Below are 26,378 nucleotides of genomic sequence, written 5' to 3'. Positions count from 1 at the left end.
AAGGAGTATTACATTTACTTTTATATTTGCAATTTTATTTTATATATTCTTGAAGAGTAAATGAATGAATAAAACAATAAATTTTACTGAACTTCTTTATTATCGCACATTTCAAATCGAACACGTGCATATGGTATAAAAAAAGACCTTATGATATAATTTCTTATAGCTCTTAAAATAAGGTGGTTCATAAATGTAATAAAATAATATTAAAAATAATACAGTCTTTTCTTATTTTATTAAATATAAGAGTTCATTGTGTTGACTAACATCACATTCTTTAAAGGCACACTATTTTATTTGTCTATACTAATATTATAAAGAGGAAAACTTTGTTTGTTTGTTTGATTGTAATGAATAGGCTCAAAAACTACTGGACCGATTTTAAAAATTCTTTCACCATTCGAAAGCTACATTATCCACGAGTAACAAAGGCTATATTTTATATGAAATATATTTGATGAATAGATTTTGTGGCGGTACAAAGTTTGCCGGGTCAGCTAGTAGTCTATATAGTCAGTATAGACTTAAAATCTATTAAAAAATTTAGTCCGGCGAGTACGATGAGTCAATTAAGTCATAAATCATTTAAATATGGTTGTATAATAATAAACAACGATAAGTAGCTTTATGTATCTAACAGCATTAATTAAAGTAAAACAATAGACTTTCAGGAATGTTTCAGACTCCTAATTAATATTTGGAAAATTCATTAATGGTTATACTTTCACTAAACCGTAAAACATTTTCAAGTATGTTATCAAAAATATACTTTTCATAAGCGAACTACGTAAAATTTAATCTCTCAAATAAGACAGACAATAGTCACTTACAAGACAAAAATAATATTCCTCATAGCATTACACTAATTTATGCCATAAACACATACATAAAAATTTACCAAACAGATGTCTAAAACAAAACTCCCAGCAATTTAGCTTATATTTTTAACTCACATTTACCGACTTATTAGTGGCTAAACCACTGGGATTGTAGTACTGAGTAAAAAATGTGTCACGGGACGCCTGGCAGATGTGAAACATCGACATTATTTTGTAAAAGAAATATGCAAAAAAGAACATATTGTGATAGGAACTAAATATGTCATAATGATAAAATAAAATATTACGATTTTTTTCCAGATAACGATGACTATTTATTGAATTCGATTGCGCCACGGCATGCGTCGCCACGCCAGAAATCGGTTTTACGTGCGGCTATAGATGTTTCACATCAAAAAAACTTTATTTCGAATAGTCAACATCTATTTGTTGAACTGGGAATTTTATTATGGGGGACTTTATAAAATGTACTAGCTATAATAGTTTTACTATTAACTTTGAATAACTCCTTTTCAAATTATTACTAAACGTAACATAACTTACACAAATACAAATACATGATATACACAACAATTTCTCTGTTAAAACTCCTTCTGAATGTGGCATATAAAAAACAATTTGAATTGACGGAATTAACCTATTGTTGACAAAATCTTTATATAATATAGGAAAATTGTGTATACAAGTCATATTTACGAATAAAGTCGATTTATTACTAGGCCCAAGCTTGAGTATTCCCTTCCCTCTGCATCTTGGCTATCTCTTGTCTAAGATTGCGCTCATGAGCTACTGCTTCACGCAGCTCAGTTTCTCTAGTCGCCGCGGCGTCTAACTGCTCCTTTTGTAAACGTAGTCCGTTGAGCTGAGACTGCAGTGCTGTTATCGTCGAGTATGTGGTATTCTTGAGCTGGAATTTGTTTAGAAAATGAGTAGAAATCGACACGATATCATAACGTTATACGTTATGGGTTAGTTAATAGAAACATGTGAAAGAAAATATTTATGTGACAGACATTTTTTATTTTTTATTTTAATAAATGATGATACATGGTTACAGAAGTTTTGTACACAGAATTTATTTACAGATACCTTATAATAGCAATACCATGCATATTTACGATATGATTTCAAAGTTTAAGGGAGACTCACGAATGAGCAATTTCAATTTAGGTCCTAAACCTAGTAATATCTTTGGCTAACTGCTCTGTAACTCCATTCCTATTCGAGGTTGATTACAAACATCTATGGACGTACTGAAAACATTCCATCAGATGGCCTGTGTGTTCATTTTCTATTAAAAATTAATGCCATTGTAAGAAAAGGTTAAACTTTTTTCTTTTTTATTGGTAAAACATTTAAGCATATAAATGTTAAGACGAATATGCCATCAAAATCTATCAAACAAACCATTGAAATGGCCATATTATATTGCATTTTTCTACTTTTTTCAACAGACCTGAGTCTCCCGCTCCGTCGCGCGCACCGCCTGATGGAAGCTGTCCATCTGCTCCACAATCTGCTCACGTTCGAGCACGTTCGCTCGCTGCCGTTGCCTGTTCACCTCAAGCTTCTCCTCCACTTGCATTTTGAGTGTCGATATTACCTCTGCCATCAGTACTGCTCGTGCCTCGCGCTCTTTCTCCCATAACTGTGAACAGAGAACCTTGAAGGTGAACATTGAAGGTGGTAGAACCTTTTGTCGTTCGACTCCGGCGGCACCACCGCCACACCTATTTCTACCTAATAACAGCAGTGTTAGGCGTTGCTGTGTTCCGGTTTGAAGGGTGTGGTAAGGGAGACAGACTTTTCTTAGGCGTTCCAGCTTAGTCCTCAGGGGTAACGGCGCATCTGTGGCCGACCTCAGGTAGGAATATCTAATCCTATCTGGGGTTGATTACAAATGTCCATGGGCGGCAGTAGCCACTTTACATCAGGTGGACTGCATGCTCGTCTGCTACTCCTATATTATAAAAAAAAGAGATTTGCCACGACCATTAAGATACAATACATTATGTAAGTGCACATATAATTCATTTACATACAGACATAGTAAGCATCAAACAGCGACTGTGCATATTAAAATATTGCATATAAAAATATTTATTTTTTGTCTTCCACAGCATAAACATTGTTTGTAGTTGTAGTTCCTAACTGAAGAAATAAATGAGAACTAAAAAAGAACGTGCTCGTTTAACGATTATCTAAATATATATAAGTCAAAGGTGACTGACTGACATAGTGATCTATCAACGCACAGCCCAAACCACTGGGCGGCTCGGGCTGAAATTTGACATACAGGTAGATGTTATGACATAGGCATCCGCTAAGAAAGGATTTTGATCAATTCTACCCCCAAGAGGATAAAATAGGGGATGAAAGTTTGTATAAATCTTCTTAGTTAATAATATTATTTCCTAACGCGAGCGAGGCCGCGGGCAAAAGCTAGTTTAAATATAAATGTTAAAGATGTTATAGAACTAACTTAATAATAAATTAATAAATTGACTGAGATGTTGTAGGCATTAATTGTAACAGTATAGAATAGAAATACAAATTATAAGATTAAATTTATTTTGGATTTAAAATTACTGCAACAAACATCAAGTCAAGAATAATAATGTTCCTGTTATTTTTAGTACTTTAGAATATTAGAGTTGCTACTTTTCGTTAAAGTATCTGTAATATTGTTTACTTTACCTTGTCTTGTTTATCGTTAATCTGCCGCGCCTCACCGTCGTACATAGCTTCAATGTTCTTCTGTCTCTGTCGCTCCCGCTCTCTGTGCTCCTCTAACTGCGCCAAACCCACGTCTAGTATTCGTTTATAACTACCACTTTTGTCACAATCTGATTCGTATTCCTAAAGTAACAAATAAGTTATCTTTGAATCAGTTTACATACTATGAACATATATGGAAAACGTAGTCAACGGCAAAAGTACATGATCAAAATCGGACATTCAATACTAATGATCGTAATTTGCGTCAAAATAGTGTGGCGGTGAAGTGTTTCGAAAGCACGAGATTGTCAAGTGTACCAAATATTAACTAATAGTACTGCCGCCCAATATCGATGATCATTCATATACACAAGATCTCTAAACTTATTTAGCGTCAACACTAAGAAATGAAAAATTGTTTCAAAAGAAAATGATTGTCAAATATGTCATTGTTACCGATATAGAAATTTGAACAAAGGCATTTAGTGAATAAATAACCTTACGCGACTTGACAATTTAATCTGGTAATTAAAAAAACAAAACTATTTAAAATAATATTTGTCTACTCTGTTAAAAATAAAATATTGCTATGAAATCCCACAAAAATACGTACTGTAAGGACAGCCATACGAATTTTCTCCAGCATTTTAAGATCTAATTCAATTTCATTCATCACAGCTAACACTTTCTTCTTTAACTTGTACTTATGTAGCCCCATATTCACTAATATTGCATCTCGCTCTGACATGAGTCTTGCGTGTTCGCTTTCTCTTTCTTTGGATATATATTGCAGCTCCTGTAATAGTAGTATCTCTTTCTCTTCTTGCTTTCGTAGTTTCTTAACTACTGTCTCTTTGTCGCTAAGCTCCGCGATTTGTCCTTCGAGGCTTTCACGTAGTTCCTGCAAAATGCATTGTTAATATTTTACATTATCATAATTTCATATACACTATATCTAAGAAATTTCATACAGCCAAAACAGAAGCTCTATTTTGAAATTAGTGAAAAAGAGGGATTTTTTTATATGAAATAGCTGTAAGCTCAGTTTAAAGTTATAACTTACTAGCTGACCCGACAAACTTTGTACCGCCTCAAAATCTATTTATCAAATATATTTCATATAAAATATAGCCTATGTTACTCGTGGATAATGTAGCTTTCGAATAGTGAAAGAATTTTTAAAATCGGTCCTGTAGTTTTTGAGCCTATTCATTACAAACAAACAAACAAAGTTTTCCTCTTTATAATATTAGTGTAGATAGGCAAGTTTAAATGTTTAATTACATGGCATTTCTTGAGTTATAGCCATAAAATAGATAAATAAAATTAACATTTAATAATAATAAATACCAATACCTTAGTTCCAAATTGCATGAACCTGATTTTAATAAATACTTTTCAATATTAAATATTATTCTTTGTTTCAAATGTAAGTTGTTAAGATGTGAATTAAAAACAAACAATTTTCTATTTCATGTATTGACTGCTGAAATTTAATTAAAAACTGATTAAAACACAGATATAAATGTTAAATGTAAATGTTACTTACTTTCATTTGCAACTCTTTTTCCTTAAGCCTCTGTTCTTCTATCTGAATCTGTTTTTTCAACTCTTCATCTCTGTCCTTTAAGATCTTGCGTGTATCTTCTTCATCCTTCTGTTTCTGCATCTCCTTCTCTACTATCTGTTCCATCCTGTAAAAGATATATAAATTTAAAGATAGATACATTAAAAATAACATTGATAAGAGATCTTTAATACACAAAAAATACTTATAATAATCTTATAAGGCCATCAATTGAATCAAACAATTATCTTACTTTTTAATTATCTGATATTAGAAGAACATTGTATAGGATGTCTAGGAGATACTCTATGGACAGGTAATTATCTAAATCAAACGGCTAATTTAACACTTTGTACTTATACATACTAATACTATTGTATCTACCTCAAATTATAATGCAAGTATTTTCAAATTTTAATTAACTGCCTGTAACTAACCAAGCAGACTTCAGTTTCCCATGGGCCATATATGATGAAGCAGCCCTCAGTTCTGGCTGTTGGAGACGCCACGCGTGATGGAGCCTCAGCTCGGCCTCCTGCCGCCGCAACTGCTCCTCTTTCTCCATGATACCCTGGTTGATGTTTTGTAGTGTGGATGTAGGCACTTTGTTAAGGTATGACCTAGAGAGATTAGAATGAATTACAAATAACACAATATACTGTTTTATTTTGTAATGTAATTTGATAAGTAATTTCTTATTGAGCATAGTGAAAGATCACACATCACTATCACACCAGTACAGACTTCAACAGAACAAGAGATCAAGCAAAAGTATTTTTTTTTTCAATAAATCCACAACATACAAAGCACACACAGACACAAGCGTGTTTGCTTGTGTGTGTGTATGCTGCACGAAATAACAAACAAAAATGGCGCCATAATTCATAATGGCGTTTTGATTTTTACTGTCATATCTGTCAGTTGTAATTGTAAGTTTAAAATTACACTCTTTTACGTTATTTTATTAATCCAGAATTTCAACATAGCTTATATTAATAAAACATTTCGATAATGTGGTAATATATTTTGAATACAATATAATAGAAATTAAAAACAAAACTAAACGCCATGTTAAGACTTCCGCACGGATTATAAAAAAATATGTATTACTGCCATATGTATTCAAGTTGACGAATTAAGGTGTCAGGATTTTTTCGTTACGGAATTTCTCGATTCGGTCGCCGCGCTCAAAGCCCGCGATAAAAGCTATGCAATAGCTTAATAAAAGTATTTACAGTTACTATTGGATTTCCATTTAAATGGCCAAAGCTACATTGCGATAAAATCATTATTTATTTTCTAAAAACATGCAAATATGTGTTACAAATTTACCCATTCTTATAAAACTTGGGTTGTGCCGCCAGAGCCTTCAGTTCTTGTTGATACTGCATATTCTCTTGGAATAGCATCAGTTCCAGCTTCTTTCTCCGTTCTTCTAACTGTCTGGAATTAAAAAAATAAAACATTTAAACCTACACACATAAAATCAAACACACACGAGCATTCATAGTACAACTAATGTATAAATAAAAAAGTATCAAAATTTATTATCTATATTCATTCATATATGTATGTATCAGTAGACATTTGAAAGAAATACATAAGAAGGCGGAATAAAAGCAATACTTTCCAGCATAAACATTTTTAAGTTGCTTTATAGACCTCAACAGAATTGAGTCTTCTATGGCCTATTAATTATTGATTATATAACAACCCATATAGCATCCACAAAATATAGAGTTAGATTGGGTTCTTGACATATTTTAGGATATTAAATGAATTGTGCATAAGTTTGTGTAAATAACTATACTTGTAATGCAATAAGCTTTTAAAAAAAATTAGAGTTAAAATTAAAGATGTGGTCATGAAACAGAGTTCTTTGTTCTCAATTTCACGAGCATTTGAAATGAATCTGACCTTGTAATCCACTTCAATTAATGACACCAATTTCTTGCTAATCTAATTTAACTGTGGTACATGAGTACATCACTAAACATAGAGAGATCTTTTCATATATTTTAACCAAGAAAATGTTATATAAGGTAGTTACTGCATCTATGGCATTCTATTACTAAATTTGTTCATCAATTGCACACCATGTAAATAAGAAATCAATCTATTTGCACAATTACTCAAAATATTATAAGGAGATTTTTGCCAATAATGCCTAGATAGGTAGGACAAAATACATAATAGTGTATCTTTGTTTTGCGTTTCCTGTATGTATTATATAAAAGTGCATTATTATGCAAGAAGATCATTCATTCTTTTTTCCTTGAAATCTCACAGTGCAGAAACTTCAAAACTAAATAGAACTGCATTCAACATAACCGCACCAAGTTTGCAATTATGTTCAATACTTTCTTTCTTAACGTCATGTTATTATGACAAAAAGTTATTGGAAATTGTCATATTACTTTTTTTTTTAGTCATCATTAAAAAACAGAATAGTTATTATACTCACGCAGCTCTAATCTTTTTCTCACTGAGCAACTCAGCCTCTTTATTAGCCCTTTCATAGTATCCCTCAGTTGTCCATTGCTCATGATGACGAGAATTATTTGTGTTTAGTTCAAAATAACTGGCAACTTTCTTCCGTTCTTCTACACGTCGGAGCTCATTGTCTCTTCTTTGAGCTGCTAGAGCTTGGAGCTGCCATTGAGGTCTGAGCCGAGACATTGCTAAAACATAAAAGATGTTTTTTTATAAAATAATGTGGCAAAAATGCTTGTCTCCTGAGTATAAGTGGTCATTGCTACCGATGGATGTGTAATCAACCTTAGAGAAGTTGAGAATATTACCTGGGGTCAACTACAAATGTGTCGCTACCTCTAAGGACATCTAAGGGCAAATTGGTACACCTCATATAAGTATGTTTTTCTTATCACAATCAAACCAGAATACAGAATTGTGTAGCACTGGTGTTATAAAGCCAAAAATGCTGTCACTGTGGTTCCACCAGAGACCACCAAGGGTACATTTTTAAACCTTTTCTTTTCTACCTAGTGGCTCCTTAAATAACATTTGGCATTAAAACAAAAGCCCCTATCGTAACGTATTACAATAAATTATTAGAGAAAATTATAATTTTAAATGTGTTATAATTAAGTAGTTGAAATATTATTATCGAATGCGCAAAATGAAATCACCAACCTACCTTAGCTGCAAAAGCTTGATCACGCGTGACGACTCACAACACAACACAAAAAAATAATGTTCTTGATGACTAATTTTATAAAATCAATAAAAAACGGTCGACTACACACAAAGACCCTTCGGACTCTAGGTCAAAAATACTTCCTCAATCGTTACGAGCCATTTCTGGTAATTGTGTGTAGGCGCCTTAGCCGATCCGAAATTGGAGCACTAAAGGTCAACCACATGTATTGCTGTTCACTTCCTATGCTATTTTCATTAAAAGTGCTCAATTATTACTCCAATAAACAGTTAAACATAAACATTAAACACTGCTGTTTTGTTTTGGTGTTTGGTTGTCAAATTTTCAAATCTAATGTCATTGTCAAAAACCAAACGACCGGTTTGGAAATGCTGGATTTCTATTCACGTATCATTTCCACTTCATGTTTTTCTCGATTATAATAAATGTTTTAGGACAACAGAAATACAAGAAAAGTTTATGTCCCGAAAGGAACCATTGAGAGCTGTACAAACTATCTGATAAATTATAGAGATTGAAACTTTAAGCGACAAGTGTGAATATGTATTTCTTGCAATGTTAACGTATTTATTGTAATTACGATACGCATTTAATCATACATATTACGTTATAATTAGTATTTACGTATACCTATATACGTAACGCGATGCGTATACGTATATATACGTAATGCAATGTAGGTAGTTAAATTGAATGAATAAATAGAAGATATAAAAAAATAGAAAGATTGTTTGGTCACAACGCCTGAGAAATTATAATAGCATCATTGCTACATGCAACATGCATAACTACATGATTCGTAAAACTGCAACTAAGAATAATTTCAATTTTCAATTGCATAGAAAAGCAAGTTATGCATAAGAGGTTAAGTATCACCTGAAAATCATAATTTTATTTGTGAAAGAGGCTCAGTTATGTAGATCGCAATTTATTAAAAAAAAAGTAATCTCAAGCGATGTGTTGAGTTAAAAAGATAGCCAAGTAACTATCCATTTAACGTGCCCTCTAAAGTATTAAAAAGTTCAATCCTCTCGATTCATATGGGCGTCGAAAAACGTTTGTCACGAGTTGGCCACTAATCCGTACTTTCCTCTAATAATCCTCTTTATGGCAGCTACTAATTTATGGGGGAAGCTTGGTGAAAGTGCTTCACCGGTGACGGCCACTCCCAGCAGTCAGGCATAAAAAGGGCAGCAAACAAATAGACACCGTCCAAATTATATATTGCACTAATAGTATAGTTTATTAAAACGCAAGCAAATCCATTAAATTGTTTCTTAGATTAAAAACATCTGTAAACGCAGTTCCTTAGAAATTCATAAAACAAAGAATTTTACTATTCTGTGTTGCGACACCTGCACCAATTTAGGCAAAAAATCCCAGATGTTTCGTGCACCCTTTATATTTTAAAGGAAAGGGCCTGGTGTGCTGATATTTATCCGGGCAATTTTTCTTTTGTTTTGTCTCGCGAATTTATTAAACTGGCGACGCTTAGAACTCATGGAGAGTTTTTCTTCCGTCAGTGCGCGCAGCCGCGGAATAAATATTTTGCGTTTTAAAAACGCTCACGTGTAGAAAATGTTGAAAAAAGATATTATAAAAAAAAGAGTTATTCCGCGCGCGGTAACGAAATAAGAGTGCTTAGTGAGTTGTCACTGTATAAGTACCATTTCCATGTGCTTAAACATTTGCTTACCGTTGATATATTATATTTTTACGTTATTATCTGTAAGAAAAAAAATGAATATTAATAATCTATAATTTACCTACCTACAATAAATGTTTTAATACTGCCAATTAAATAAAACTTAACGAGATAGACTGATTGTTTTCTAGAAGATGGGACTGTTTTCTAGAACTCTCTCGATAATTCTTAAAGTAATTAAGATCATAAATAAATGTCAACTAGATTGCATTTTAATAGGTACCTAACTACCTGCTACCTGGTTTATTATAAGTTAAACTAACCAACCTAATTAGATTTGAAATAGATTTAACTAAATATTTTATTTTATACCTAAGTTATGTGTTTATAATAAAACAGTAATTGGCAGTAACATCAAGTACTGCATATTTATTAGAAAATGTTATTATTAGGTAAACGACAATAAAGATGTTATGCATAGAAATAATAAAATTGTATTTACCTGTGCTTCTGCTTGGTTATTTGTTATTTCAGGTCTCAATTATGACGATTTTCCTGAAAGGTAAGGGTACATGCACACCAATGGATCTACCGTCGCTCGATGATCTTAACGTACTTACGACGACCGATAATATAATTATATTTTGATTGCTTTGGTTATTCGACGGTATCGGTCGATAAAACAATGATCAACGATCGACTGATTACTAATTTTTTTTTTTATCATTTAAATCAACTTTACTTACAAAACTACCAGTAATAGCAAAGGTTACGGTGAGAATGAACCATTATTTTTTCTTAAGTATATTACAAGTAAAAAATATTCACAGAAGACAATAGTTCTACTAGCAAACAGACCATAAGGTTACTCAAGAAGTTAATTTTATATATTTTTTTTTATTTGTGACGACCCGCGTGGCGGAGCGGTCACCATGCCGGTCTGACGCGCAGAGGGTCCCAGGTTCGATACCCGGCCAGACAGATTTCTAAATGATGAATTTAGATTTCTGTTTCTGGGTCTGGGTGTTTGTATTTTTCTCTGTGTGTGTCCAAAGCACCCACGATACAGGGAATCCTAATGGGGGCTGTGAGTGTAGAAAGCGTTTCTTTTTTTATCGTATTTTTAAAATTTTAAGTTTTGTAAGTTTCCTATTGCTCGATTTTAAAGCTGGTTGCTGGCGTTGCTGCTAATAGTCGCTAGTCTCGTAGCTAAGAGCCTGGCTTGACGGGCGGCTGCCAGAAGGGCAACTTTCAGGGAAGCGCATTTTCATATCAAAATTATACTATAATCTATATTACATTGAGTTGGCAAAATGCATCTTACATACACAATTATAATAATAGAATAAAATCTCGTGGGGCGCAAAGTCCAAAATTTGTTAGGAGCACTTATGTCAAGTTACGAAGCTGCCTATAACTAAATGTAGCATAATAATTAGCATAATAGCTAGGGACTATTAAACACATCTTCAGCGAGTACAGCGCTAATTCAAAAAGCTTAGTTAAAGCGAAACAAAGCAACGCACATCAAAAGCTACTTCAGTTATCGTGAAAGTCCAATTACACATGTCTAAGGCGTCGGCTGTAAGCTTTGAACTATCCACTGTTAGTGAGCTACGAGCTATTGTATTTGCCTAATAACAACAGACTTTCGAGTTATCTTTAGTAATGTTTATCATTAGTGTGGCGTTAAATTATTGCTTTCAAGTTATTTACTTCATAGTTAAAATTTTATTTACCTACCCTTGTTTCCTGAACTGCTCAACCGATTTCAATGAAAATTTGTAAGTGAAAGAGGCTACTTTAGGTCCCAATTCGATGTCATTTCATTTTGTTAATCGAGTTAATTACTATTACTCTTAGTTAATTACTATTAGTTAGTTACTTTGTTTTCTGTATGTGTACACCCTACCTTCTCACGAGCTCTTTAACTCCATCCCAAAGGTTGTCTGGAAGAAATCGCTTCTAAGCGATAAGGCCGCCTTTTTGTATACTATTTCATTTATTGTCTTATATGTAGCCTTAAATGTGGTGTACAAATAAAGAGTATTTGTTGTTGTTGTTGTTGTTGTTAATTAATCGAGTCGTTTGCCTGGGTCCTAACTAACTACCATAACGTGGGCGCACGGAACTAAAATATTAATATCTATTTGCAACATGTATTAAATGTTAAATATTAATCATCATATTTCATAGAAGTTTATATTTTTAAAATATATAACATTAATCTCATATCTACCTCATATAAGGTTTGATATTATTAAACACTTGGGCAATACACGCATATCTAATAAGCTTGAAAGCTCTTGTTTTCATTGAAGCGTCTGGGAGCTTACGGCCTTCAAGGTGATAGCGGGTCACATTCCGGCACGCTGAGTGAGATAGCAGCATCTCCTCTCTCGTTCTTACTTGAATGGCAGTCGGTCTAATGTTGCCATGTGGTATATAATTCTACTAAATAAAATATTTAAGTTTCCAAAAGGACTTTTATTATAATGTACATTTTAGTGGTCATTTATGCTATTAGTGTATAAAAGAAGATTACAATAAGTAATTTAAAAGAAATGATATAAACTGTAAAAATGAAACATAAATATTTACCTAACGTTCTTTATATTATTAACTTCGCACCTAATAATATTAACAACAGTTATTTTTGTTGTTACAAAATAGTTTATTTTATACAGCAAACTTTAAATAATTAGAAATAATAATGGAACAATCAAAGGAAATGTATTATTTGTTAATTTATTTATTTGAACTCTTTGAATAATCATCTTTAACCGAATTAACGACTGCGATATATTTGTAATACACAGTATATTTTTATTATTCTTATAACTATCTATGTGATACCATTACATAAAAATAGAGCTTTTCCAAGTTTGTTATTGTAAATTTCATTAATATAAGTATAGCGTTCACCCCGCCACTTATCCGGTATGAGCGATTTAGTAGAAAATCTCTACCAAAAGGCTTACATGGCAGTCGTTTAAATTTTACCTGGTAACATCGAGAACCGCCAGTCAGTCCGGTCGAGGCTGCGCTGCGCTTGCGCATGCTCGCATTCCGGTACAAGTGTCTGTTAAAAGACTCCCCGTATTTGTAATTCAATGAATTCATTACCAGGGATTAATAAAGTGTTAAATAAGTGTTTTGTAGTGTTCAAGTGTTAGACCAAGTGGTAACGATGATACATACATTCGTCTCTATATAAAGTGCCTACAAATATTTTTTGTTTGTCCGTCCGAGTGTAACAACCGTGTTCCAAACCAAGAAATGGGTTTATAATTGGCCTAAATCAAAGCCTGAGATGGTAAGCTATACTCTTAAGGAATCTCTAAATATAATGATTTAAGTATGTGTGAGTAACTCTCAATACACATGTACTGTTGAAGTTTTCATGTTACGTTTATGTTATGTTGCTTGCAAATAACCTCGTAGGGTTTATACGTATACATGTAGACAAATTGAAGATTTGATGGCAATATAATCTGAGAATCGTTGGAGTAGAAAGTTGTTTGGAACGTAATAAACAGGGCACCTTGTATTCATTTAAAGATAAATGCTACTAACTATCACCAATCAAAATATGAAAGCAACGTCGTTAAATAAATTCAGTTAGAACGATTGGATGCGGTAACATTCGAGCGAATACACAGCTTGTTTGATGAGCAAAAGACATCAACGAGCTCGAATGCATTACTACTTATGTAATATAGGTATAACATTTGCACTTGCGTTTGCATTAATAATAATATAATAGTAACATTTATTTCAGACTATAAGTTTGTCCATATTTATTGTTATTATGCAGTTTAAGCTTAACCTATGTTAGTATACACACAGAAAGGTAAAATTATTGTACTAAAACAATTTAATGTTCTTACTAATATTAATGTCATCTATTTACTACGTATAGGGTGTTTATTTTTATCGTTTTACAGTAAAAATATGATACGAAAGAAGTAAAGTATAAAGTTATTTAAATTTAACCACTATAATTAATGTTAAATGAATTTAATGTTTTTTAACGAAACCACAAAAAGATAAATAGAAGGAAAATGCAGACAGACATGCAAACTACTTGTAGCTTATCCTTAAATGCAAATAAGTTTTATTAGTCGATATCTTTAAAAGCTTTTATAATTTTAATTTTAGATGTAATTCTAAACAGGAAACATTGGCTGTTAAATAAAAAACGATTCGTTTTAACAGCATTCGTGTATCGGCAATTATGTAACTGGTTATCGTTATCGACGTACAAATGAATTGAATACCGAATCGCCTATAAAACGTTTCGGCTAAAATAGATCTTTTGATCAAAAAGTCGTAAATATTCATTGGAATTAGGCAATACGTATTAAATACCGTTGTTTGACGTTTACATGGTCATGAATTACGTTAAGTACCTCTCATCTGTGTAACAGGTAGCAAGAGGGAGGCTTCTTTTTATTGGGATCGCAATAAGCTCGTCAATTCGAAGGTGCGGCTAGCCCGCGGCGGCGTAGCGCGCGCCCGTTTAGCAAAACCTCCATGCGAATCCCTGAATAAGGGCAGGTTCTGACATAACGACTATATGAATAAAATACAAATATTGAAAACTTAAACTTTGATAACAACTCAAGATATATTTTTGAAGTAGAATACTTGTCTGGTTAAATTCGGATGACGAGTAGTATCTTCTTTCCGTCGTCAACCCATTCTTTCAGGTCTGTAGTAGGTAGTTTACGATGTTTTCTTCACCGTAAAAAAGTAATTAATTTCTAATAAGCACATAATTTTAAAAAAATTATGGTGCATGCCTGGACTCAAACCTCAGACCCTTAGATTAAGGGAGTAAAAGTTTAGCAAGGTTATCACTGCTTAAAATTACCTGTACCTATCTTCCTACCAATTGCGAAAAATCTTCTAAGCATTACGCTATTTAAAACAGTTAAAGAAATAATATTTTTTCCGCTGGTTATGCCCCCGGCTCAGTATTGCAGTAAAAAGTAACGCAATACGAATGTGCATAAAGCATGAATGTGCAGAAGAAAGTTAAACTGCTTCTTAGTAAACTGATTATAAAAAGTAACATTTAAAATATTTTAACCAGATTTTTAAGCTAAGAAAATGAACATTAATTATTAGCTTATTATTCTTCCACTGCTAAGCTCGAATTTCTTTTAAGCAACAAAATCTTAATATACGTTAAAACATATGATAATAAATTTTGATTTATATCATAATATATTATGTTTATAAAAATTCAAAAAATCAAACGTATAAGTTTCGATACTCGGACACCGAATATGGGAGAGCTTGCCTTCTCCTCCCTTTTTCCTGTCCACAAAATTTCACCAAAAACAGGCTCACAGGCTCAACTGTTTTTTTTTTCATAATATAAGGGTAGCAGACGAGCATGCAGTCCACCTGATGGTAAGTGGCTGCTGCCGCCCATGGACATCTGTAATCAACCCCAGATAGGATTAGATATTCCTACCTGAGGCCCCTGAGGACTAAGCTGGAACGCCTCGGAAAAGTCTGTCTCCCTTACCACACCCTTCAAACCGGAACACAGCAGCGACTAACACTGCTGTTATTAGGTAGAAATAGGTGTGGCGGTGGTGCCGCCGGAGTCGAACCTCAAAGGGTTCTACCACCTTCAAAATTCCGTTGTTCTCCGGTTGCGTTCCTTTGGAGATCACGAAGTTCTTTACTCAGCGCCGGGGACGGTCACCGGGGGGATTTTAGTGCAGTAAAAGTCCCACATAACCTTATGTACGTTTCCCCCTTGTCAACAAAAAAAGGCTCAACTGTTGCTATTTGTGTTAGTACACTACGAAATTCAATATCAATCACAACGTTTACTATGCAAATTTGTATGCCGGGCAATAAAGCAAGCAAAAACATTCTGCCTCCACACGACATTGAGCTTTGAGGAATTTTATAATTGCCGGGCGTACGCAATTGGCCCCGAGCCAGTACAAATGATACGTACACTACTAGTGATGTTCACCTATTTACCATACCAATCAATAGAATTCTCAAAGGTAATAAGTAAATCAACTCACTTTATAGTGAGATCAATATTACAGAAAATTATACTATCACTTTATTAAGTGTTAGAAAATCAGAAAACAAAGCTTAAATCTTCGTTTTTTTAATTTTAATTATAAATTTAATAGTCAGTTTTAAGATCACTTTTATAACTATGGGATAATGAGAAAACCAAAACTAAGTTCTAATTAAATGATAATTCTAACAAAGTTAATTAATACTGTGTACCACATGGTCACAGTGGTCGCGCCGACACGGATTGAATAAGAAAATAAAGATCCGAATCCGTATCCGCGGATCTTGACACCAAATATCCGTGTTCGGATCCGCGGAAATACATCTTTAACGATCCGGCACATCCTTAGCACATACAAATGTACGATAAATTCTAAGGATGGCCATTGGATACAATTACAATACTTCATTTTATTCTGTTTGCGTAAACTTAAGAACCTACTTAGGGAACGTACCCATACTACGTGATCTGTACCCTCATCATGAGTTTTTACGTTTTGACAAATATGACTGTTTTGGTATTTATTTACGTATTTGCCCATACAAATTCCAATCAGCGCCCCTAGCGGATTGTGTCAGAACTAGGAAATCGTATGGGCCAATACGTAAACAAATACCAAAACAGTCATATTTGTCAAAACGTAAAAACTCATGGTAAGGGCACTGTTCATGGGTCCTTAAAATACCACACCAATCTTAGGTTTTCGTCACAACAATAATCTCTAGAAAAATATCAAGCTTTTTGTCAGGACATCAGCTTATTAAAAATTCAATATACCGGATACAAAATATTTTTTAAACTTTGTGTGTGTAAAAAAATATTTAAACCATACTTATGAATTACTACGTAAAAACTCGAGAGGGAGAGGGGTCTTACCAAATACTCCGGGTGGTCACGAAGGTGGTGGAGGGAGTTAAAAAAATGCAAAAACGGGTCTCGTAGTATGGGTACGTTCCCTTAAGCGTTGTGTCCGCAAAGGGTTTAGTAAGCAATTAATTGGCAAATGCTTGTTCATTGAATTCTACAAATTAATCATGAGTATCGTTATCAAACACTTAATACTACTCTTGTATAATATTTATATAATTTGTTTAAATAAGCTTTAACTCTATTCTTTCATTTAAATTCCTTGAAACAGAATTCCTTAGAACTTGGCTTGTTACGAATTTATAAATGCTGCAATATAATTATAATAATATTGGAACTGTATGCATTCTGTATGTATGACTGCAGTGCACTGTGTTCTGTGTATTTGATTAAAGGATACTGAAATATTACATTTTTTGAAGTCGCCCATGATCACTCAGGTTATGTGCCAGGTGATCAATGTGGAATAAACCGACAAGACGACGACCTCAGTAATTTAAGTCACTGACACTAATCACACACACACACACACACACACAAACACACACAAACACACACACACACACACACACACAAACACACACACACACACTAATCTTAAATGCGTCAGAAGCTACAATAATTTACGTGAACCTAAAAAATTGTATCGTATATTGTACAATAGTGCGTAGTAGGTACTAATTTCATCTGATTGAAGCCACGCACGCCAGTTCACGTGCGAGTAATGACGCTACGCAGATCGTGGTTAGAATTTGAATTCTGAGGCCATCTGGCTTCCGTTTAAATGGAAGCCTTAGGCGGCTTCGAATTTTTCATAAGATTATAGGTACGACCTATTACATTACGTGACGAAATTTCGGACACGTCAAGTTCAAATTAGATGACAAAATTAGAGCATTGAATAATTTTAAAATAGACGATGAATTTGTCTTGTAATTTGTGTAAAAATAGTTAAATAGATTCATAAGTGGCAGTTTTGGATCTTAAATAAGTTAAAACGATAAACAACTTTCTTATATTTCTGCCATGTAACAAAGTAACAATATTTTGGCTTTTTGTACCCTAATAAGTACCTATTATGAAATACCTATTATGAAAAAGTTATTTATACAACTCTGTGTAGAGTTGATGAATGTGATAGTCATAGAACGTAAATACGTTTTATCCTCCTGCAGTCCATCTTACCAATTTGTAATCCTCTATTCTGTATCAATACAATATAATAACTAATACTGCTACTTTCTCAAGTAACGTGAGCGGACAGTAATCTCTTCTCGCTGATTTGTTTTCTTTTGTATTCCGGCTGATTCATACGATCCAAGACTTCCATTCAAGAATCGGTAATACAGCAAAATGAGTTTCAAACTTGCACATTATGTCAGTCATAATATATGGTGATGTAATTTGGTTCGGAGGCCTCTTCCGTGAATGTTTGCGAAAATGTTGCACTGACAGACACACAAAGAGTCGTAACAATTATATTAACTACTTATTCTTAATACCTGAAAGTGCACGTTTCGCACACACTGCGTACACACTATTACTTTTCACACAATAGAATAGCACTCACAAAGTAATTTATTTATTAAAGGTTCACCAACGTAGTATACACTTATATAAATTACATTGCAAAAGTTAGATAAATAAGTCGTGTACCCACAATTATAGGTGAACACGGCATTTACAGAATAGACGCTCTAATAGATTTAAATATAATGATAATAAGACTACATGATAAAAAGCGTATTAAAAAGACATAAAGATGTTAAAATCAAAATCAATTGCGAATTCTTATGCAAATTGAGATAAGTCGTTCTATAACACAACAAGACTGGAACACGGTGGCAGGGCAGTTCTAATTTGTTACCGTTTTAGGTAACTGCCCCACTCGGCTCAATCTTTCGTGATAAATGTGGAAGGCGGCTTAGAAAGGACGCAAGAAACTTCGTTAGTGCGATGTAGAGCTCATTAGTCGGCAAGATGGCCGCTGGTTATCTCCTCGTTTACTGTAGAATCCTTAGCCGCCTCTAGGCATTATACTTGCTAATAATATTATACAACTTCTCATCTTTGTTTGTAATTATTTTGAGTAAATTGAATTCACAATGGATCGCCGGGATATGCGTTCGCGTTGACCATTTGTTAGTTTAAGGGTATACTTAGAATAAATACGCGGAATATTAAACTGCAGTCAGTTTTATGTTCCTGAATAAATTGAAAAGACTTTTATGAGGTAACTTTATAGATCTTGTAATAATTGTAATCGTAGTATTCTAGGGGGTCGGAACATCTTCCTTAGTTTAATTTCTTAGTTTAGTTTAATGCCATACGCTTTCTTGTGTGCTATTAATTATCGTTTGTATTTGTTGTATTTGTTCTTAAAATGAAAATGGTTAATTTTATTACAGGTATACTAAATTACCGGCAGATTATACCTTAAAGTAAACTCCTTTTCGTTCTTACCGATAGCCGTGATAGCCTAGTGGTTAAGAAACTCGGCCTCTCGATCGAGGGGTCCGAGGTTCAAATCCCAGGCACGCACCTCTGATTTTTCAAAGTTATGTGTGTATTAGAATTTAATTATCACTTGCTAAACCGTGAAGGAAAACATCGTGAGGAAACCTGCATACCTGAGAGATTTATAAAAAAAAATCTCAAAGGTATGTGAAGTCTACCAATACGCACTTGGCCAGCGCGGTGGACTATGGCCTAATCCTTCTCATTACGAGAGGAGACCCGTGCCCAGCAGTAGGACAGTAATGGGTTGACGATGATGATGATGATGATGATGATGAAACTTCTTTCAGGGGAAAATCCATTATTGGTAGTATCATTGATTATTAATACCCAATCTATCCAAAATTTTACTACCAAAGATAGATATTTAAGAATTTCTGTAAACTAGAAATTTCGATCTCTTAATCTTTAGTAGACAAAAATTGGACGGATTGATTATTTAATACAGGGCGTTAGTGTCCCACTGATAGAAGTGGAAAACTCACTACATAATGACAAAGATTTAACAGTTCTTAATATATTTTATACGCATACAATTGTGCATGTAAATCTAAGCAATGTTTTACAAAACCAAAACATATTAGGTATCTCATAAAACAATAAAACTTCACGCTATTGCAAAAACCTCTTTCAACTAATGAAAATCTGTAGTAAATTCTTAAGACACTTAATCTAATTTATTCAAATTGACGAGATTTTCTAAATGTTACACAACCGGAGAGCACGCCAACCGACGTGTGGCGGAGATTGTTCTGCGAAGTCGGACGAAGTCGGTAGGGATGGCGATGTGAGATCGATTAATTAAAGAATCGATTTTTCGGACCAAAAAAGTCGATTATATTAATCGATCTACGGTAATTGCTATCCATTCAGTCTTTCTAGGATGAAATCGATCTTACATCCTAGAAAATCAAAATTCGATTTTTTCGAACTTAATTAAACTTGAACAAATCTGTAATAGAAATTTTATGCTAACGAATACATATACTCCTTTTCAGTGATTGTTTGGCCCTGACTACCTTTTTTTTCGCTAGCTTAGATCGCTAAGCTAAATAGATCGAAAATCGATTTTTGGATCGATTATTTAGGCCTCGATTTTCTTGTGAATCGATTTATCTTACTTCTTAGAATCGCCATCCCTAGTCGGACATGTAATCGAGTTCCTTACATGGAACCGTTGGAATCAGGTGCCAATGATTTATAGAGCGAACCCACTTATACCATCTCGTCCTATCACTGTTAGGCAATGATAAGAAAATTACGTTTAAAGACATTTATTTCTCATAAGATTTTACAAAAAAAATCACTTACAGAGAAATTACAAAATACAAACAAATTTAAATGGGTTAGCGTAGTGTTATTGTGGGTAGATTTAAAGTTGACAATCATATCTGTAGAAAAAATGCGAATGCAATGATAGTTGTTGTTTAAGGGTCATGACACAGTGTTGGATAATAATTATTTGAGTAACTTAAGGTAGCGTTTTATTATATTTTTTTAGATTATTATTAAAGAATTTATATTAATATGGTTAAGAAAAATTATTTGTACGAATGTATGTTTGTATGTATGTATATATGTGATGAGTATTTTAAGTAATTATTTGTGTTTTAAACTGTATTCTAATGGCTAGGTACCGAATAAAGTATAATTATAATATATATATATATATTTTTATTATTATTTTTTTTTTTTTTAATTTATTTATTTTCTGCATAAATCGTTATACTGTTTTTCCCCTTTTATTTATTTATTGTTATTTTTGTTTTATTATTTATTTCAAAATGCAATTGTATAATATTTAATTTGCTTATTTAATATATTACATTTTTATCTCAATACTGTTCTCGTAATATATGATTTTTTAATAACTTTTTAAAAATCAGGAACGTTTTCGCACTTTTTATATTTGAAGGCAGTTTATTATAATATTGCGCTCCTTCAAACAAAATACTTTTTTTCCCGTAATTGGTTCTTGAAGGTTGTAATGCTATGTTATTGGCGTGTCTGGTGACTCGCTTTTGGAATTGAAAGTTTTTTGAGAATGTTATTTTTGTATGAACTTCTTTTGTCAACATTTTTCTTACCAGAATACATATATTATATTTGTGTGTTTGAGAAATATTCATTATTTTCGTTTCTTTATATACTTTCGACGTAGATGTTAAAAAGTTGTATCGAAATTAAAGTAAATATCCCTGATAACTTCTGAGAGCATAGTTCTAGATAAAATATCTAATATCTTTCTATTTAACGATGCGAAATCAAGTATGTGGATAATGTACAGTGGAAGCAATACTTATGTGTATGCAAGTGAAATTTACGTAATATTAGCGTAATATTTGACCCGGCAAACGTTGTGTTGCCATACAGATAAAAAATGTTAAGGGTGAACAACCTTTATCACTTAGGAGTATGAAAAATAGATAGTAGCCGATTCTCAGACCTACTGAATATTCATATAAAATTTGGTGAAAATCGGTAAAGAGAATTTTATATATAAGATGTAATTTCTTCTGTAGCCTAAACGTATTATCAGATTTTGAAAAATTTTGATTTGTTTTAATTTAAATTGTAATACGTTTATTTTATAAGACTTTCTGTGAAAATACAAATGCAAATTTTTATTCATCAAACATTCCAAACCTCGTAAATTACCGCTTTCTTCTTTTCAGATTCTTCTGCCTGCCATGTTCTGTGTGCTTGTGTTCCGTTTTGTAGGGTGTGGTAAGGAAGACATACTTTTCCGAGGCGTTTCAGCTTAGTCTTCAGGGGTAGCGGCGCATCTGTGGCCGACCTCAGGTAGGAATATCTAACCCTATCTGGGGTCGATTACAGATGTCCATAGGCGGCAGTAGCCACTTACCATCAGGTGAACTGCATGCAACGCATTTGTGGCGACCTCCCGCTACTCGTCAAGAGATGGCGCCACGAGTATTCTGAATCACGCTATCGAAGTTTTCTAAATATCTGGCATATATACAAGTTCCGAACTGAGACGGGCACGATCACCTAGACCGGCGGGAGATCTCCCTTCGCCAAACATTTGTGTTTGATTTAAGTAGAAACCCTATTATATTATTAGTTGATTGCTGTTCATCAGCGGCAGTAACACTTACAATCAGATAAACTGCAAGCTCGTTTCTTTCTTCAATCTTATAAAAGAAATTGTACACGCAACAGACAGCGTGGGAGGCCGAAATCCATACCAGTGGTTAAAACATTAAACTTACGGATTATTCATTAACTTGGTACTAACAATAAACAACCATCCTTATACCCGATCAACCCACATTTGCAAAAATGTTTACGAGTATGTATTCACTTTTCTGTAACGTTAAATACTATTATAAAAATTTCATCCGTTCCCATTAAGCTTATTTTAATTTGTGCGGTTCCTTTGACTTGCATTATATGGAATTTGTAAATATATTTTGGGGTTTTAATGCGTATGTGATTAAAGTTTATGCAGTAATAAAAATACGATAAAACATGAGGAGGGAAAGCCTTGTGTCGCTTCTGTATGACCTATGTGTAATCGTTTAATGTCGCATGCTTTTGAGACTTCTGTCCGAAGACGTCACGGTTTGGGAAACGGCACAATTTTAAATAGGAAGACTTTTTGCCGATAAATATCGCATTTAGAGAGCCAGAAATGTCGCCCTGTAGGTACAAATTTCGGACTATGTTTGGTCCTAATTATCTTTTTCGATAACTATTTCTTAATACGAGGCGAATTCAACTCTTCCCCAGGAGGCGCGAATCCACGCTATGCCATGTCGGACACATAGATTAGTAAAGATACTTCGCCGCCTTGAAATTGAATGAACCACAAACGGCCTTTTTTAGTAAGTTCTTTTTTTGAATTCTTGACAAATAAAAACATTTTTAGAGAAAATTTACGAATAAATAACTAATACTGCGTTATTTACATAATAAATAATTATTTCAAATATTTTAGGGACATTTTAGGACGGAGACGTGGCAAACCTTTTTTACGCATTTATTTCAATTCTCAAAACTGGCCACATTTTCTTGTTAGGAGTGAGTAATCTTTACTAATCTATGGTCGGACACTAAAAGGTTGTCATAATGATATGAAGACATAGTCTACTTTGATGTCAATATACATTAAATAATCTGAAAAATATTAACGTAAATGCAACTAAGGTTTACGAATGTTACTGAAAACGAGGGGTTTCATGCAGCTCTACCACGATTGACTTCTACGCACGTTTCACTTTTCCATAATACTTATAGTGTCCTCTTCTGTACAGTTATGCATCAATTGCACGTAACCTTTGTTCATATCCCAGACAGAAAACGGAGAGTTTGTTTCTCTTCGCAAATTTCGTAAATTTAAATGATACTAAAGTTATAAAGTGGTAGACGGAGTAAGTTTGAGAACCTACGCATTAGGTTATCGCCGGAAGACCGCCGACTAGCGATCATGATAACACGACTGATCTAAAACCAACTCTATTTTTTCACTACAGAGTTCGTTTTAGAAGTTACCGTTTCTAACCTTTGCAATAAAACGTAGACTACTTTCCGCCAAATTGCACATTAAAAGCAAGCTTCGTTATAATTATAAATTTAATATCCTTGCGCAGGAAACCGCGAGCTGATGCGATTGTAATGCGATATTTTAAGGATTTTCTCGGCTAATTTGAAAAACTTTTATGTGACTGCGGTGTGCATTAGTTTAAAAATTAGACTAAGTATAAATAAGAACGGCGTACAAAACGTATGATTCCTATAAATAAATAATTTATGAACTATTAATTTATTTATAACCAGCAATTATGTGATGTATACATAAATCAGTGCGATATGATTATAATACTATAGGTACTAAAGATTACTTAGAGCCGTGTTCATTCATTCATTGATATTTAACAAGGACTTAACGTTTAAAAATCAGAACTAAGCAGATAAATCGATTTGAAGCGTGAATAAAATAACTGAGATTAATTTTGTGCTGAAAATGTAATGCTAAATTAATGATTCAATCCATTTTCCATCTGAAACGAAACCAAACGAACAAAACAAATTAAAATTTGACCACATCTTTCAATAGAAACATTACAAAATTAACCATTTAAGTGCTCATGAAGATCTGAAATGAAAGTACCTCGCAACAAAGTACCTAAGTGTATCTAGTCGGTAATGGCAACTATCTTGTAGCTATTGACCACTTGTATACCTGACCCCTCTATGAGGTGTGTTACAGGGTTGTTACCAAACGTATAATAGATAATAGATTAAATTAATAGATTTATTTTTTACAGTGTAAAATTAGGAAGATCAATTCGTAGAATATGAAATTATTCCGTATATGAACAATAATTATGCCATATTATAGTAACGGTATATTTATATGTGCACAATTTCTTGTGGTTTATATTAAAAGTATGAGCACGTTTGAGATAGCGAATAGTGTTCGTTATTTGTTTCACAGCTAACAGCATTTGTTACATCGATATCAATATTTGAGGTTATTATTCAGTGAATATTAGAAATAAATTATTAATTTTCAAAGTATTTATATTATAACGTGACTTACATTGAATTTTTAAACAGCTAAAGGGTGAAAACATGTGAATTTAATCTTATTTGACGTATACCTTCATACACGTAATGAAATTGTATATGACGTCATTTATAAATGCAGTTAGAAAAATCAAGTCAATCTCAAAATCCGACAGAATTTTGCATAAATTCGCCACTTTCGGTAATTGTTTCAGATGTGTAGCATCCCTAGTTAGGATCGAGCTTTCGCTGTACTATCGGAAACGCTATTAAAATGGTATAGTGAAAATCTATCACTTGCACGTGCTTCAGAAATTGCTACAAATGTATAAGTAGCCTATGTAGAAAGGAAAGTTCTTTGCTAACTGTTACTGTCTATATTTATAAAGCAATGTCATGTTTAAATAAGTTATTTTATAGTAATACCGATAATATTCCCTTTACATGAACATTATTCTTTCCCGGATATAGGGAAACTCCGGGATCGCGAATCTAGAAATAGTTGTAGTGATGATACCTCCTCGAATCATACAGAACTCCACTCAAAATTGCAACTAACCAGCAACAATGTAGGCTACTTAAGACCCACAAATCAATTTAAACCTTTTTTAGGGTTCATTTGTTCATTCGTTAGACCCTGTCACATGGTTCTATCTCTGGAACCATTAAACAGTTGAAATTTTCAGAGCATATGTATAATGGTAGCTACTAAAATAACAAATACTAAAAATAAAAATAAAAAATGTGGTGGTACGGAACCCTCCGTACTCGCACCTCGCACTCCTCCCGCACTTGGCCAATTATTTCCTACCGCGCTCGAGGTTTTTTGTAGATAAATAATAGTTTAAAAAAACTAAAAAAATACACTTTTTATAGAAAATCCAACTAAAAAATAGATTTTTTTTTTTTTTAAATTTGAATTAAGAATAGTGTAAATAAGATAAAAATATTTTTTATTGTAAAAAAAGCGTGGGGTGCTTTTTAAGATATTATCAAATAATCCTTCTACTCAATATCTATCAATAAAATATTTATAACTATTGACACCATGCACCCCACGCTTTTTTTACAATAAAAAATATTTTTATCTTATTTACACTATTCTTAATTCAAATTTTTAAAAAAATATTTCCTATTTTTTAGTTGGATTTTCAATAAAAAGTGTATTTTTTTAGTTTTTTTAAACTATTATTTATTTTTCATTTTTTGGTCGAATTTTTTATAAAAGCGTATTTTTTAGTTTTTTTGTAACTATTATTTATTTTTCATTTTTTAGTGATTATTTTAGCGATTATTTTAACGATTATTACGTAGCGTATTATCAAGTTTATCTTTCGAATCAGCATCAGCACCTTTGCTTAGCAATGCAAAAATGAATATTGGGTCATTGTTTAACACAGCTGTATGAAGTGGTGTTTTACATTGGTGTTTATTTTTATTGTTAACGTGAAAAT

At 33.0% G+C, this 26,378-nt stretch overlaps 2 protein-coding genes across 4 annotated transcripts in view; one reads left to right on the top strand and one right to left on the bottom strand.

Moving 5' to 3' along the window:
* Window positions 1-1,241: 1,241 nt before the first annotated feature.
* LOC140746281 (trichoplein keratin filament-binding protein) lies at window positions 1,242-8,729 on the bottom strand. Of its 3 annotated transcripts, none has more exons than XM_073078362.1 (9): window positions 8,281-8,729; window positions 7,592-7,808; window positions 6,460-6,570; window positions 5,565-5,747; window positions 5,110-5,254; window positions 4,174-4,461; window positions 3,540-3,701; window positions 2,299-2,490; window positions 1,242-1,749 (listed from the first exon to the last, which is right to left on the bottom strand). In XM_073078362.1, exons 2-9 carry the CDS (start codon window positions 7,804-7,806, stop codon window positions 1,558-1,560), a joined length of 1,488 nt encoding a protein of 495 aa, XP_072934463.1. In that variant the 5' UTR covers window positions 7,807-7,808; window positions 8,281-8,729; the 3' UTR covers window positions 1,242-1,557. The 3 variants fall into 3 exon arrangements, with proteins under 3 accessions (XP_072934463.1, XP_072934464.1, XP_072934462.1); XM_073078363.1 differs by having other exon boundaries at window positions 8,394-8,728; XM_073078361.1 differs by having other exon boundaries at window positions 8,285-8,727.
* A 4,220-nt stretch (window positions 8,730-12,949) lies between these two features.
* Window positions 12,950-26,378, top strand: part of LOC140746280 (uncharacterized) — an 88,399-nt gene continuing 74,970 nt past the window's right edge. The window contains exon 1 of the mRNA XM_073078360.1: window positions 12,950-13,266. The gene's annotated coding sequence lies outside the window, so the exon portion shown is untranslated. The remainder of the gene's footprint in view (window positions 13,267-26,378) is intronic.

Source organism: Epargyreus clarus, unplaced genomic scaffold (assembly GCF_041222505.1).
Source record: "Epargyreus clarus isolate Ecla_fem2 unplaced genomic scaffold, WU_Ecla_fem_2.2 ptg000012l, whole genome shotgun sequence".
Classification (NCBI taxonomy): Eukaryota; Metazoa; Arthropoda; class Insecta; order Lepidoptera; family Hesperiidae; genus Epargyreus; species Epargyreus clarus.
This window is presented reverse-complemented; position numbering and strand designations above follow the sequence as displayed.

Coding starts and splice junctions, on each gene's coding strand:
- LOC140746281 (XM_073078362.1), bottom strand. CDS start 7,806: ATGTCTCGGCTCAGACCTCAATGGCAGCTCCAAGCTCTAGCAGCTCAA. Junction 5,255..5,564: donor GGGAAACTGAAGTCTGCTTG/GTTAGTTACAGG, acceptor TATCTTTTACAG/GATGGAACAGATAGTAGAGA. Junction 3,702..4,173: donor TTCGTATGGCTGTCCTTACA/GTACGTATTTTT, acceptor TTGTTACTTTAG/GAATACGAATCAGATTGTGA.